The 15,193-nt window shown below is 38.0% G+C and overlaps 1 protein-coding gene across 19 annotated transcripts in view; it reads right to left on the bottom strand.

The window, feature by feature from the left end:
• NAALADL2 (N-acetylated alpha-linked acidic dipeptidase like 2) overlaps positions 1 to 15,193 on the bottom strand; it is a 1,621,055-nt gene that overhangs the window by 1,156,477 nt on the left and 449,385 nt on the right. For 2 of the 19 annotated variants that reach the window (XM_049867808.1, XM_049867802.1), the window contains one exon: positions 9,669 to 9,743. The exons of 16 other annotated variants lie outside the window; for them this stretch is intronic. Coding sequence is in view for 1 of the 3 variants with exons in the window: in XM_049867793.1 (XP_049723750.1) it covers positions 1,613 to 1,655 (43 nt within the window). In the remaining 2 variants the exon portion in view is untranslated. Of the gene's footprint in view, positions 1 to 1,612; positions 3,114 to 9,668; positions 9,744 to 15,193 lie in introns of those variants that run through there. One more of the 19 variants, XM_049867793.1, reaches the window with a different exon arrangement.

Here is a 15,193-nt window from a genome sequence, read left to right on the forward strand (position 1 = left end):
AAGGAGATGCTATCCTCATACAGCAGAATACATTAATAGAAATATACACAAAAGCAGTGGAGGAAAAAATATATCTAAACACATTCAAGAACTCTAAGAAGTAAATACCATTATCCGTGGCTCTGACATAAAGAGGAAAAATAAGAGGAGAGGGAAGAGGCCTGGTTTTTCTTCAGTGTATTTCAACCTATGGACAGGGACACTTATGTTGTACCCACACAGCCTAAAATAGACTATTCTAGTGGCTGCTCACCAGTCATATGTATTTACACAAGATCATTTTTATATCAACAACTCTAACAGTCTGGACGCTTCCAAGAAAAAATGTTACAGACATTTAGGGCATATGTGATAATCACATATATAATACCATTTTGTACATAAAAAAATACAGTAAACTATTCTCATTGAATTTTGCTAAAAATCTTTTTACCCTATTGTTTTTTCTTCAGTCAAATTCACTGAATTTTTTTAAATCTTTTAAATTAAAAAAAAAGTTTTATAATAATATTTTGCACAGTATTTTAAAAATATTTTTCACCAAATATAAAAATAAGATGCTGGGATTCTTAATCAGTTTAAGTAAAGGAAGGATTAAAGGAAAGAAGAAGAAGAAATACAGACATTCTAGAAAGTAATTTAACTATAAACGGGTGATATACTTCCAAAGACCCGGCATGTCTATGAGCATCTTATTATTATTTTCATAGGTGTTGTTTTTCATAGATATAGTTATACATTTGATTATATGCACTTGATGGAAAAGTGGGTGCTTTGGGGATTTCCTTGATGGTAGCTTCAAAAAAACATAATTAGACAAACAAAAATGTCATTATCAAGTGGATTTTTTTAAAAAACGCCTTGATCAAAAATATCATTTGTAAAGGTGGTAAATCATAAGAGTAGAACTATCAGAAATCATTGCAACAAATACTCTATATGTCTATTTTTTAAAAAAATTTTTATAAAAGAACTTGTCTTATTTAGAAAAGCGAAATGTGTGAGCAACCTTGTATCTATCAACAAGCCTAACCATTGAAGCCTAGTCAAGCCAATGTCAACAAATGCCTAGCCCTTCAAAGGACAAGGGTATTTGATTAAGTAAGAACTGTAAAGTAAACGGCTCTCCCTAACTGATATGCTCTCCCCAGGGCCCAGTTTTCTACTTTAAAAACATTAATTACAAGGACACTTAGCTGGTAAACCCCAGTGAAGGTGAAACGATTATGAATTAAAATTCCACAGGTGAAGACAAAAATCAATATTTGGCCAATATTGGAAAAGGTCCAATGCGTATCAGAAGTTGGTCTCGACTTTTAATCTCCGCCCCCGCCCCATGGGGAGTGCGGATAAGGCTTTCTCCACTTTCCACCAAATTCGTGTTTTTGTGTTAATCAAGTTGCTAGGCACAACAAAGACAGCATGCTTCCTCCGAACCAGCAACTATCCCGGCTTCATTTCCCCACTCTCAAAACACACCTTTAACCACGTGGGGGGAGGAGAGGGCAAAGGCACACACACACACACACACACACACACACACAACCATGCGTCCTAATTGACACGGCTTAAATTCCTGCTTGCAAACATTTCCAAGGTTGTTGGCACTTACCTTGCAAAGACATGTTAGGTAAACTTGCTTCATTCTCTCCCATTTTATTTTTTCTTTTTAAAGCGGGCCAAGCAGTTTCAAGTTGTGTCAGTTACCGCGCAAGCTTTGTGACCTTCTGACTTTCTACTGTAGTGTTGTAACAGTATACTGCCTGCTTTCTTCTGTGAATAATTACCATTCTGCTTCCTGAGTTACCTGGGCTGGCAGGACCTGTTTTACTCTGAAGTGAGATCACATTCTTTGATCCAATGTACTGCTCCTAATGCGTGCCTCACAAAACAGGTCTTTGTTTCAGTTTTGATATTAACTTTTAATTCCCTACTTTCACTTCAGTGTAGAAAATATATTTACGATCCTCCCCCCGCCCTGAAATAAAATCAATATTACCAACACACCATGGTGCAGAGCCAGAGCTTTGCTTTTTTCTTTTTCTGTTTTGTTTTTAGTGTTTCTTATATGCTTCATTTACAGAACTGAAACGAAATTTAAAATGAGTTTGTAACATCCATTAAAAAAAAATACACGGAGACAAGGAACAGTGTAGAATTCAGTGCAGTGCCGTGGTTGAAAGGCGGGCATTGGAGTATCTAATAATTACTAGCTGTGTGACTATAAGCAAGAAATACAACTTCCCTGAGACTCAGTTCCTTCAAATATAAAATGGAAATACTATCCATTTCCTAAGACTATTATAAAGTGATAACGGATGACTGTGCTAAACATTGTCACTGGCAGAGAGTGAGCATACAATAAATGATATGCTTCTTTTTTCTTCCTTCCTCCACTTCCTTTCCCTCCTTCATCTCCTTCCTTCTCTCCCTCTTCTCCTGCTGAGGGAGCGGAAAACATGCTGAACTAGAGCACTGACTACATTCTGATGTCAGACATGCTGTTTATTAACTAAGAGACCTCACAGAAATTATTCAACCTTGGAAAGTCTGAAGGTCATTATTTGCAAGAGACGAATACTGTTTACACTGCCTTTTTCTTAGGACTGAAGCCCTGGTGGCACAGTGGTTAAAAGCTCTGCTGCTAACCAAAAGGTCGGCAGTTCAAATCCACCAGCTGCTCCTTGGAAACCCTACGGGGCAGTTCTACTCTGTCCTGTAAGGTCACTATGAGTCCGAATTGACTCGACAACAACCTGTTCGGTTTGGTAGTAAATATGAACTTAAACAGTTGTTGCATCTCAAATGAAAATAATCTCTAGCAAAGATGAGCTATACATTGGTGATTTATCTTTACATATTCATTTGTATGGGAAAGAAGGCAGTAGATCACAAAAATAAGGCTATTTATTTAAGCTTTGTCTAAATAGGAAGGAGGAAGCGTAGAATCAAAAGCCGTCTCCCCTTTTTCCCTTTAGAATATTTCAGCACTTGGTTTCAGCCAGCCTAGGAATAAAAAATCTGACGTTCAAACAAGTCCTCCCTTAATAGTTATTTAATTTTCAATTGGAAAGGAATTAATATACCTTTTTGCTAGTTTGTTAACGCAAAAAAAATTACATAAATTATGTAAACAGCAAGAACAACAAACAGCCAAAGTAGCTATTCTCAAAAGTATTAGAACTAAAAGTAAACATAATGTGTAAAAATCCTTATCACAGTTAACTTAAAGTTCTCTCCATTTATTACCACTCTGGGTCTCAGAAGGTGCTGGACCACTTAATATCCAAGGCCTGGGCGAGCATTATAACATCAGGAGTCTCTGTTAAAAATACAGCTTGTACTTTTTTTCAGGATACAGTAACCCTTTGCCTAGTACAAGTGCATCCTATAACATATACAGCAAGCTACATACTTTACCAAAAGTGTTTGTCAATAAAACACTATAATCTTCACTTCCTGACTTCCCCATACGAGGAGAAACACACATAGCGGTACTCACTCATTATGACAAACCAGGAAATGTATTTACATACCTGCCACAGGCATCTAAAATGAGTCAATAATAGTTATAAAGCACCCATTTTCTACCAGCCCAGTTATGGCATATGGGAAGTTACAATGAAAGTAGACCAGAGGAATCTTATCCTTGGCAGAGGAAAAACATACAAAGAGAAACACTAAATCACCCAAAATTTTAAAGGTTTTTGTAGCTGTTCAGAAAGTCACATAAATATACATTTAGTTTTAGTGAACCAGTTTTAATACTAATAAAACATCATGCACACACTTTCTTTTGGGCCTTTGTACGGGCTTTGAAACTGTCTTATTTCATCACCTCCCCTTTGCCTGGCTAATTCATACATAGGGATTCTTCTACAACTAAGTCTGGGTTGAGGCCCCTTCTACGTGCTCCCGGATATCCCGGATATCCCGGATGTCCCGTACCAACTCAGAACTTTCCCTTTCACCACGGCCCTTAATATATTGTTCTGTAATTGCTGCTTAACTCTTTCTGTCCCTGCAAACTGCTATGCCAAGGACCCTTTCTGTGTTCACCCCTATATCCATAGAACCTGGCACAGTGCCTAGCACATGCTATGTCTTCACCAAATTTTGTGAAGACTGACCAAATTACCATCATCAGAGAGAAAGAATTAAAGGGTCTCAAAGAAAAGAAGGGCACGGGTTAGCAAAGAAGATGATGGAAGATATTCCAGGAGTTCAAAAGTGAAAGGAGATGAAGGAAGAATAGGGAGATTTACCTGCCAGAGGAAAAATGATAAGAGCCAGAAGATACATGATATGAGGACATTTATGAAAATTTCCAACAAAAAAGAATCAAGCACAGAAGTAAATGAGAGAGAGAAAAAAAATATCGACTGCATTAGATTTAAAACACAAGCTCCCATGTACCAAAAACAAAAGATTGGTGATATTAGACTGAAACATGAGAAGGAAACTGACATCTTAATAAAACATATCAGGAAGATTACTGGGAAGTATGTTGTTTGGAGAGGAAGTCTATGAGTGAATGAGTCCAATATAAGCATTATGAGCCATTAGGATAAATATTGGAGATTACGGTTCCAAGTATTTAGGTAGAAGTGCTCTCTTTTCAAGTGCATGCACTTTGGAGTAAAGCAGATCTAGTCACATCCAGTTCTAACACAGCTGGTTAAACTGTTTGTTTCCCCATTTATAAGTCAGAGCTTATTGAAAGAATTAAATGCAATAATATTTAAATGTTCAGTACGGTGTCTGTTAGGCAAGTAATGGAATGGAGAGTTTGTCAATAAAAACACCAACCCCCAACCCTGGCCAACTCCCCTAAACCTGACAAATTTTTTAATGTTGGGAGCTGATATCACACACAATTTTATAAGCTAAGCCCATTTTTCCTAAATTTCCTTCTTGACTTTAAAATAAAGCAGTCAATAGTATAAAATGATGAAGTTTTCAACCTGAAAATTTGAGCAGTATGGCATTAGACCCAGACATTCCATTATCTAGTTCTCCAGAGTAAAACTTCATCATTGAAGTTGAAACTTTTGCTGATTGTAGCCAATGGAAACCCTGGTGACGTAGTGGTTAAGAGCTATGGCTGCTAACCAAAAGGACAGCAGTTAGAATCCACCAGATGTTTCTTGGAAACTCTATGGGGCAGTTCTACCCTGTCCTATAGGGTTGCTATGAGTCGAAATTGACTTGATGGCAATGGGTTTGGTTTTGTTTTTGTTTTTTGTAGCCAAGAATTTCTGTGGTGGCACTGCCTGATCCTGGTGCATGCTAAATAGTTTTGAGTCCCACTAGAAATGAGATAGCTAAGTAAGCTAGGAAAGGGAAATAAATACACATTATAAAAGAAGAATGGAGCCCTGGTGGTACAATGGTTAAGAGTTCAGCTGCTAACCAAAAGGTCAGCAGTTCAAATTCAGCAGCTGCCCCTTGGGAACCCTATGGGACAGTTCTACTCTACAAGGTCACTATGAGTCAGAATCAACTTGAAGGCAATAGGTTTGATTTTTATTTATTTATTTAAATAAAAGAAGAATAAAAAAAAAAAGAAGAATAGGTAGGTAAAATTAAACAAGGTTTTCATATGTTTCTGAATACTGCTGAAATATATTCTATCTCCCCTCCTCTGGATCTGGGTAATTGCCCGAGACAGAAACTTGGAATTTATCCTTGGCTCCACTTTCCACATTCCCCAACTCATCACTGAATCTTATCAGTTGTATGTCTTCAGAATCACTGAAAAAAAAAAAAACAGTTGCCACCCAGTTGATTCTGACTCATGTGAAGGAGCCCCCAAAATCTAGGTGCTTGGCATAAGGAGGGGCTTCTGCCAAAGATGTAGGCCGGATTCCATTTTTGTTGTTTACTCTTCATTCTGAGCTGACTCTCCAAAGTCAGCTAACCAGAATGCCCCAGGAAGCCTGCGGGCTCGCCTCTTCTCCCTTCCTCTCACAGAATGCTCCCAGGAAGGATACTTACTCAGGCTGGCCTCCCAAAGTATTCAAAGATTAACAAGATGTTAACTGACTCAAGCTTTATGATTAACAAAACAGTGCTTAAGGGATCTTGTAATTGCCTGCTGCCTGTTAAATCATGATTTTGTAAATGTCAACCAATCGGAATTTTTTCCTTATGAATTCCTGTATTTCCATACTTAAACTGTGTGAAACTTTCCTTTCCATGGAGTGTTTCTGAGACTCCACACAAAGTGCTGCCCGATCTGAATCACTGTGTTCCTTCAATAAAACTGTTTACTTTAAATTTAACAGAAACTCCAGTTTGCTCTTTGACACGACTTACGTGTGTCAGAGTAGAAATGTGCTCTATAGATTTTTCAGTGGCCAAATTTTTGCAAGTAGACCTCCAGAACTTTTCTTTTGAAGCAACTTTCTGTGGACTTGAACCTCCAACCTTTCAGTTAGCAGCCAAGTGCATCAGCCATATGTGCCACCCAGGGACCCCTCATTGAAATATACCACTTTAAATTTCAGTTCCTCTAGGTGAGGTCATTATCATCTATTGCCCAGACCAACTGAAAACCAAACCCATTGCCGTCCAGTCTATCCAGACTCATAGTGACCCTACAGGACAGAACAGAACTGCCCCATAGAGTTTCCAAGGAGCAGCTGATAGATTTGAACTACAGACCTGTTGGTTAGCAGCCGTTCTCTTAGCCACTGCCATATCTTTCTTCAGAACTTGCCCAGACCAAAACCAAACCTGTTGCCATCGAGTTGATTCTGACTCATAGCTACCCGATATGACAGAGCTGAACTGCCCCATACTGTTTCTAAGAAGTGCCGGGTAGATTCGAACTGCAGACCTTTTGGGTAGCAGCCATGGCTCTTAACCACTATGCTACCAGGGTTTCCCTTGCCCAGACGGTAACCCCTAAATGAAATCTTCCTTCTAATCCATATTCTCCCTATATCTGCCAGAGAGATCTGCCAGCAATCATGCCAGTTCCATGTTCACATATGCTCACTGGCCCCACGGCCTACCCAGTAATGCCATGATTTTATCACCACAACTTTATGTTTCATTGACTCTTATCCCTCCATCAACGTTTAGATCATTTACCTCCTCCTGAGATAGGGAAGAAACGGGGACTGAGCCCCTAGGCAAGGAGCCCTGCAACACCTGCAACTTGCAACTTACTTACAATAGTATGTGCTTGGCTAATCCCAAACCCCATCCTGGAATGTGCGATAAGGAAAGAACAATGTACTCCAGAAGGACTAACCCAGTTTGGTCCCTGGAGCATGCACAGATATCCGCAAGGTGACCCACAGATGACTTCTGCTAATGCAAGTACCCGAAATAGGAATCAAAGCCGCGCTACGGGGGGACACCCTGTAATAAGTCCTGCCACCTAGTCCCAGAAGCCTTTGTTAGGGGTTCCATCTTGGATTCCAGATGCACCCTCAAAGCCTAATTTAGTGAGCACCGCCATTCTGAGAAGTACCCGCCCCTTGAAAGAAACCTACTAAATATTTATTACTGTGTTATCCTTGCCAAACTCCTGTAAGCCCCAGAAAAACCTTTGTTGTGGGAACAGAGGCTAGCCTTGCTTGGTCCTTCTCTGTCCTGGCTTGCGAGCCCTCACTTTCTTTCTGCCGCCAATAAACCTCTGTTGGTGTGGTCATTCCTGGTCAGTAGAAGGCAAGAACCTAGGCGGGGCTTGGTCCCAAGCTGCGAAGCCTTGCCCTGCAACACTGTTAAAAGCTTACTTGACAACCCCAAACACACTTGGTATTATAAATCTAATTTGCTGATCATAGTAATATGCACATAATCATATTTACTTGTCTATAAATGTAAGTATATATTGGGAAAAAAAGTTCCAAAAAAGTAAAACTTATGCCATGCTTTGTATAGGATTGACTAGTGAGTAATAGCATCTTTTAGATACTATTACTTAAACTGTTGCTGAATAGGAAAATTAATAACAGACATCTTACTTTAATTTTAAGGTTTTTCTTATCCATAAAACCAAGTATTAACCAGAAAGAGCCTGACCCAAACTGCAAAAGCCTGCCAGAAACTGCTCTATGGCAATGCATATGTGTCTTATTCTGCTAGAAAAGGATAGTTGTCAAACTATTGTTTCCTAATTTAAGTCTCAAAAAACCTCCTGGCTGCAGGTGAGTGGAGTGCCAAATTATTAACAACCAGGCCAAAAGTAACCTGATACCTGCTGATCTCAGTATAGGAGGGAAGGTAGGGGTCAATCAATCATGTTAAGATTAGTCAATGGTTGATCTTCTATATTTCTTCATCCTGTTCTCTGATGTCATAATGATTAAAGCACTCGGCTACCAACTAAAGGTTAGCGGTTTGAACTAACCAGCCACTCCACGGGAGAAAGATGAGACAGTCTGCTTCCGTAAAGTTTTATGGCCTTGGAAACCCTGTGGGCCAGCTCTGTTCTGTCCTATAGGGTTGCTATGAGTTGCAATCGACTGAACAACAACGGGTTTCTTCTCTTTATAAGCCCCATAGTACCTACCTTCTTTGAGCCGTTTGGTTTTTCTGGAATCAAAAAGGCCTCCCTACAGGTTTGGAAACCCTGGTGGCATACTGGTTAAGTGCTATGGCTGCTAACCAAATGGTGGGCAGTTTGAATCCACCAGGCCCTCCTTAGAAACTCTATGGCGCAGTTCTACTCTGTTCTATAGGGTTGCTATGAGTCAGAATTGACTCAACGGCACTGGGTTTTCGGTATAGGTTTGCTAGAAACCTTGGTGGCATAGTGGTTAAGTGCTACGGCTGCTAACTGAAAGGTCAGCAGTTCAAATCCACTAGGCACTCCTTGGAAACACTATGGGGTGGTTCTACTCTGTCCTATAGGGTTGCTATGAGTCGGAATTGACTTGATGGCAATGAGTTTGGTTTACGTGGTATGGGGTCACTCTGAGTTGGAATCAACTCAACGGCAATGGGTTTGATTTTTTTGATTATGTGTATATAGAATAACTGTGCAGAATAAACCTATGTTCAAATTTTGGTAAGTTTTATTTTTAACACTACTAATTCTTTATCCTTTTTTCCATCAAACTGCAAACTGAAACGAGAAAATTAATATTAATGGAGAAGAAAAAAAGCAACTCTTTCGGTAGCAAGGATCATTCATTAACAAGGAAACAAGATAAGTCATAATTAATGGCAAGGAGAGTATTGTCATTTTAATGAGCTTTCCACTGCAGTTTTATTAAATAAAGACATCAAGGAACTATATAAATTATATGCGAACACACGCATACACACACGCACATGGAGTTGCTTAACAATTATTGATGGTTTGCAGGTAAATTCACGTAATTAAGACATACAACGACTCATCTAAAAATAAGAGACACCTGAAGGTGCCAAGGTGCCAAATCAGGTAGGAGTGATACCGCAAAGCATTCTAATCTGCTGCTGAAAACAACTCTATTCCAAATTGTGGAAGAATTGTGTAACAAGACATCAAATACACGCTTATAATCATAGTGCACAGTGATGTATAATTTATATGAGGATCCCATGAAATCTTGGCTTAAATGCCAAGAAGTTTTAAAGTAATATACTCTTCTTAGCAATCTCACACTCATCTGCATGAGTCTACTGACAGTGGGAGGACTAGATTTGTTCCAGGAGCACAAACCTACTTCTTCAGGTCAGAAAAGTCATTCTCTCATCCAACCTCATATAAGAGTGGGCTGGGATAGCCATCTAAACATCATCTGTAAAAGGAAAAAACAGTTAAGGGAAGTTTAAATGTATATTTACCACTCACATAGAAATATAAAATAAAATATAATTCAGGTTTCACACACACACAAATATCTGCCTGATCTATATATACAGATAAACTGTTCAACAAACTGGAGCAAAACTTGCTTAAAAGGAACACTACAAAAACATTACAGAAAAAGCTGTATGGATGCTAAATGCCTGATTAAGTATAGAATGGTAAAGTTAACATCTGGGAGTTTTTAGGAAATTATAAAAATCTACAGATAAAACCTAGAACACCAAAGTAGTGAGATAGAGTGATTTCTCTATGTCATGTTCCTAAAATGCTTAAATGGCACGTATTAACATGGGGAAAAGCTGATTTCATCAAAACACCCTGAAAGAAAGTGATCAGTCCCTAAAACGGAAGTTACATGTCCAAAACACAAGAAAGATCGTTTTAATAGAGCTCTGAAAATATTCTGCAAATACAACCCAGTCAGTCATTCCGAGAGGCAAAATATCTTCCAAGCTTCAGACTCTTCCCTATAGCCTCAAAAAAAAAAGGACAATTAATGCTAACTGTGACGTACGAATTTAGCAAAAACTAGCTAAGTGAAAACAATATTTGACAGCTGTTCAGGAGTAACTCACCATTATAAACAAATAAATAAATAAAGTTGCCGTTGAGTCAATTTTGACTTCCAGTGACCCAATAGGACTGCCTAGGAGTAACCCACCATTAAAAAAAAAAACTTTGCCATCAAGTTCCTTCCAACTTATAGTGACTTATTAGGACAGAGTAGGACCGCCCCATAGGGTTACCAAGGAGCAGCTGGTGGATTCGAACTGCCAAGTTTTCAGTTAGTACCCAAGTTCTTAACCACTACACCATCAGGGCTCCAACTAAAATAGGAGCCAAACGGACTCAGTTGAAGCTGAGGTAAGAGATGAGGTTTCTCATGTCTTCAGAAATTAAAATTAAATAACACTAAGTACCTTGGTTCCTGAAAACCCTGGTGGTATAGGGGTTAAGTGCTATGGCTGCTAACCCAAGGGTCAGCAGTTCAAATCTGCCAGGCGCTCCTTGGAAACTCTATGGGGCAGTTCTACTCTGTCCTATAGGGTCGCTATGAGTCGGAATCGACTCGACGGCACTGGGCTGGGACCTTGGTTCCTACCTGAAGTCCGAGCAAAAGTAGCTGTCAACAATAACAAATTAATTAGAAGGAACCAGAGAAAAAATAGTTTTCATTTTGTCACCTGAGGTTTTTATTTTTTATTTTTTTTCTTCTTTTATTTTTGAATAAGTCAAAGTGGCATAACAAGCCTTCCAGAAAACCGTTACAAGGAGAACTACTTTTGTTCAACATCATAATGGGCTACTACTTTCTACTGAGCATGTTTTCCTCCTGAAAGCTCCTCTTCTAGCTTCCGGCTGACTAGCTGCGAGCTAGCATTGTTAAGGAAAAGGAGATGAAGGATTAAAGTCTCCAACCTGTCCCCAAGCAGCTAGTGCTTAAAACAGACATTTCTCTAAAGTGAATGTCTGCTGTCTTTCCTATGGCGACCAGATTTACAAAATGAGTGGAAAAAAAGGAGACAGAATAAAAGTGCAGGGAGAGATAAACATAGCTTTTCTGGAAGGATTTTTAAGGATAATAGGCTGAATGGGAAGAAATCTAAGAAAGAAAAAAAATCTCAGGATGACGCAGGAAAATATGTTATCTGATCACCTTGGGCAATGATGGGTTCACAACATGAGCAATTTTCATGAATAAACATGAAAATAGAGATAGAATTGTCACAGCTAAAGTTAGCTTCTGACACTTATTTCAACATGTCTCTCCCACCTCCTCTAAAGTTTTAGTTTCCCTATATCCTAACAAAACAATTTTTTTCTTCCTTAACATTTTTAAAACCATTCAGGGCAAACATGGCCCTGTCTGCCAAATCTCAAGGTCCAGCTTTAGGGTATTTTTAGTTACTCTTTTTATATATGCCAGTTTCATAAAATTTTAATAAACATTTGATAACTGATTAATGAAAAGCATAAAATCATATTTCATCTTTCAGAATGTTTACAATAAAACTAAGAAAGGACATAAGGGAGTTTATTTATTCAAAAACTTTCAAGTACTCCTGCTTTGCTTGTTTATAAAGTATCCTATATATTTACAAGATTTACACTTTGAGAGAGCTATTAAATTCCTTAGTTTTCCTAAAAACCAATAAATTTGTTATTTAATTGGTATGGTATTTGTATTCAGAATTGTTGACAAAGCTAAAATTATTATGGTTGAAGAAATTAACTGAAATTAATTTTTTTGGAAACCTTGCACATTATCTAATTGAAATAAAAGTTAAATACTGAAACCGAAGATTAAAGTGTAAAATATACCAGTGCTCTTGGGCAATTAAAGTCACTGAAATTAAATTTAAAGAGAGCTTTCTACTTTCAAACTTAAGAGTTTTTTTTTTTTTTAAGTGCGTCATAAATTCTAGACTTTATCTCCCCTCAGAAACTTTTATTTGGCCAGAATCTTGTTTTTTTAAAGTGGAATCCTGGAGCTGACCCCACAGCAACTAACAACGACAACAACAAAATCAGTTTCCCATTCACCAAAGGACTCACTTCTCACTGTATAATCCTCTTCACTTTGTTACTTGCCTAGCCACTCAGTCGTTCCAGTGTGTGAGTCACGGCTTTTTGATAACCAAGAGATTTCTCCCCCATGTTAGCATGAAACCATTATAATGTAAATACACAAAATTATATAAATCTTTACTACTAAATCAACATATTTGAAGTGCTTTATGGAATTTCAAATTATTAATTAGATGAATATAATTTTATTAAGTGACTAATTTTACAACTTAGTTCAGAAATTTTCTAATATAAAGAGAAACTAACCTGTAACAACTGTTAAAATACTCAAAATTCAAAGAAACTGAAGCATAAGGCTTATCTGAGCAGCTATTCTGTATGCATAAAGGAAAACCATTCTGATTTAAAAAAAAAAAAAAAAGCAAATGGCTCAAGGTAGGCTACTTACAATGAAGTTTATAAAGAGAAGAGGAAGAAGAAGAAGAAATCAACCACTGGCTAATCTTAACTTGATCGATTGAACCCTTCTTTCCTCCTTTTACTAAGATCAGCTGATATTACTAGGTGGTCACAAGGTAATGGTTTTGCTATTCACTACCTTCTTGGATCAGTGGTTAAACACTTGGCTGCAAGCCCAAAAATTGGTGGATCAATTCTACTCAGCAGCTCCACAGGAGAAAGCTGGCAATTTCCTCCAGTAAAGACTGCAGGCCAGAAAACCCTACTGGGCAATTCTATCATTCACATGGTGTTACTATGAATCAATATCGAATAGATGGCAGATAACAATACCCTTTTCTAATAGGAAAATACAACTTTACATTGCTGTAGAGCAGCTTCTGGGGGTGGGGGAGTTAATACTTCTTACAGTATGGGTCAGGCTTGTTTTTTTAACTATTAATATTGGGTTTATGGGTTATTTGGTTTTACTATAGGGTTGCTATGAGTAGGAATCGACTCAATGGCAGTGGGTTTTTTTTTTTTGGTTTTATGTTTCAGAGAAAACCTCAAAATCAAAATAAGATGCTTGTTTGCTTGTTATTAATTTTTCTCTTTGAAATAAGGAAAGACAAAAAAATATTTAAAAAAAGGCTTTTTACCATACTTTCCTTTTTTTCTTTTGTAAAAGAACTTGCTCATATATAAGTTCAAGTTAAAGCTGAAAAAAATTAAATAAAGTCCACAAGAGCCAAAGTACGACCTTGAGTATATCCCACCTGATTTGACACATTCAACACTAGTGACTGAAGAACAGACAAGTTGTAGAATGACATCAAGGTCATCATCATACATGAAGAAAGCAAGAAGTCATTAAAAAGACAAGAAAGAAAGGAAAGACCAAAATGGGTTTCGGAAAAGATTCTGAAACTTGCTCTTGAAAGTAGAGTACCTAAAGCGAATGGAAAAATTAATGAAGCAAAAAAGCTGAACAGAAGGTTTCAAAGGGTGGCTTGAGAAGATCAAGTAAAGTATTATAGTGAAATGTGCAAAGACCTGGAGGTAGAAAACCAATAGGTTAGAACATTTGTCAATCTGAAGGAACTGAGGAAGAAATTCAAGGTTCCAGTTGTAATACTAAAGGATTTTACAGGCAAAATATTGAATGATGCAGGAAGCATCAAAAGAAGATGGAAAGAATACACAGAGTCACTGTATCAAAATGAATTGGTTAATCTTCAACCATTTCAGGAGGTAGTATATCATCCAAAACTGCTAGTACTGATGGAAGAAGTCCAAACTGTACTGAAGGCATTGGCAAAAAACAAGGCTTCAGGAATTGACGGAATACCAACTGAGATGTTTCAACAAACTGAAGCAGCACTGGAGGTACTCATTCATATATGCTGAGAACTTTGGAAGATAGCTACCTGGCCAACTGACTGAAAGAGATCCATATCTGTGCCCATTGCAAAGAAAGGAGGTCCAATAGAATGTGGAAATTATTGAACAATATCATTAACATCACACACAAGTAAAATTTTGCTGAAGATCATTCAAAAGTGATTGTAGCAGTACATCAATAAGGACTGCAGAAGTTCAAGCCGTATTCAGAAGAGGACATGGAACCAGGGTATCGCTGTTGATGTCAGATGGATTTTGCCTGACAGCAGAGAATACCAGAAAGATGTTCACCTGTGTTTTATTGACTATGCAAAGGCATTCGACTGTGTGGATCATAACAAATTATGGATAACATTGTGAAGAATGGGAATTCCAGAACACTTAATTGTGCTCATGAAGAACCTATATGTAGACCAAGGGGCAGTCGTTCAAACAGAACAAGAGTGTGTGGTTTACAGTCAGAAAAGGTGTGCATCAGGGTTGTATCCTTTCATCATACTTATTCAGTCCATATGTTGAGCAAATAATTGGAGAAGCTGAACTATATGAAGAAGAACCGGGTATTGGGACTGGAGGAAGACTCATTTACGACCTGTGATATGCAGATGAGACAACCTTGCTTACTGAAAGTGAAAAGGACTTGAAGCGCTCACTGAAGAAGATCAAAGACTACAGCCCTCTGTATGGATTGGACCTCAACATAAAACAAAAATTCCCACTACTGGATCAATAAGCAACATCGTGATAAACTGAGAAATGATTAAAATTGATAAGAATTTCATTTTACTTGGACCGCAATCAAAGTCCATGGAAGCGGCAGTCAAGAAATCAAACAACACAATGCATTGAGGAAATCTGCTGCAAAAGACCTCTTTAAAGTGTTCAAAAGCAAAGATGGCACTTTGAGGACTAAGGTGCTTCTGACCCAAACTATGGTATTTTCAGTCTCCTACCCTGCATGCGGAAGCTGGATAATGAATAAGGAAGACCAGAGAAGAAGTGACATCT

The sequence above is a fragment of the Elephas maximus genome, chromosome 23, assembly GCF_024166365.1.
Source record: "Elephas maximus indicus isolate mEleMax1 chromosome 23, mEleMax1 primary haplotype, whole genome shotgun sequence".
NCBI classification, from domain to species: Eukaryota; Metazoa; Chordata; class Mammalia; order Proboscidea; family Elephantidae; genus Elephas; species Elephas maximus.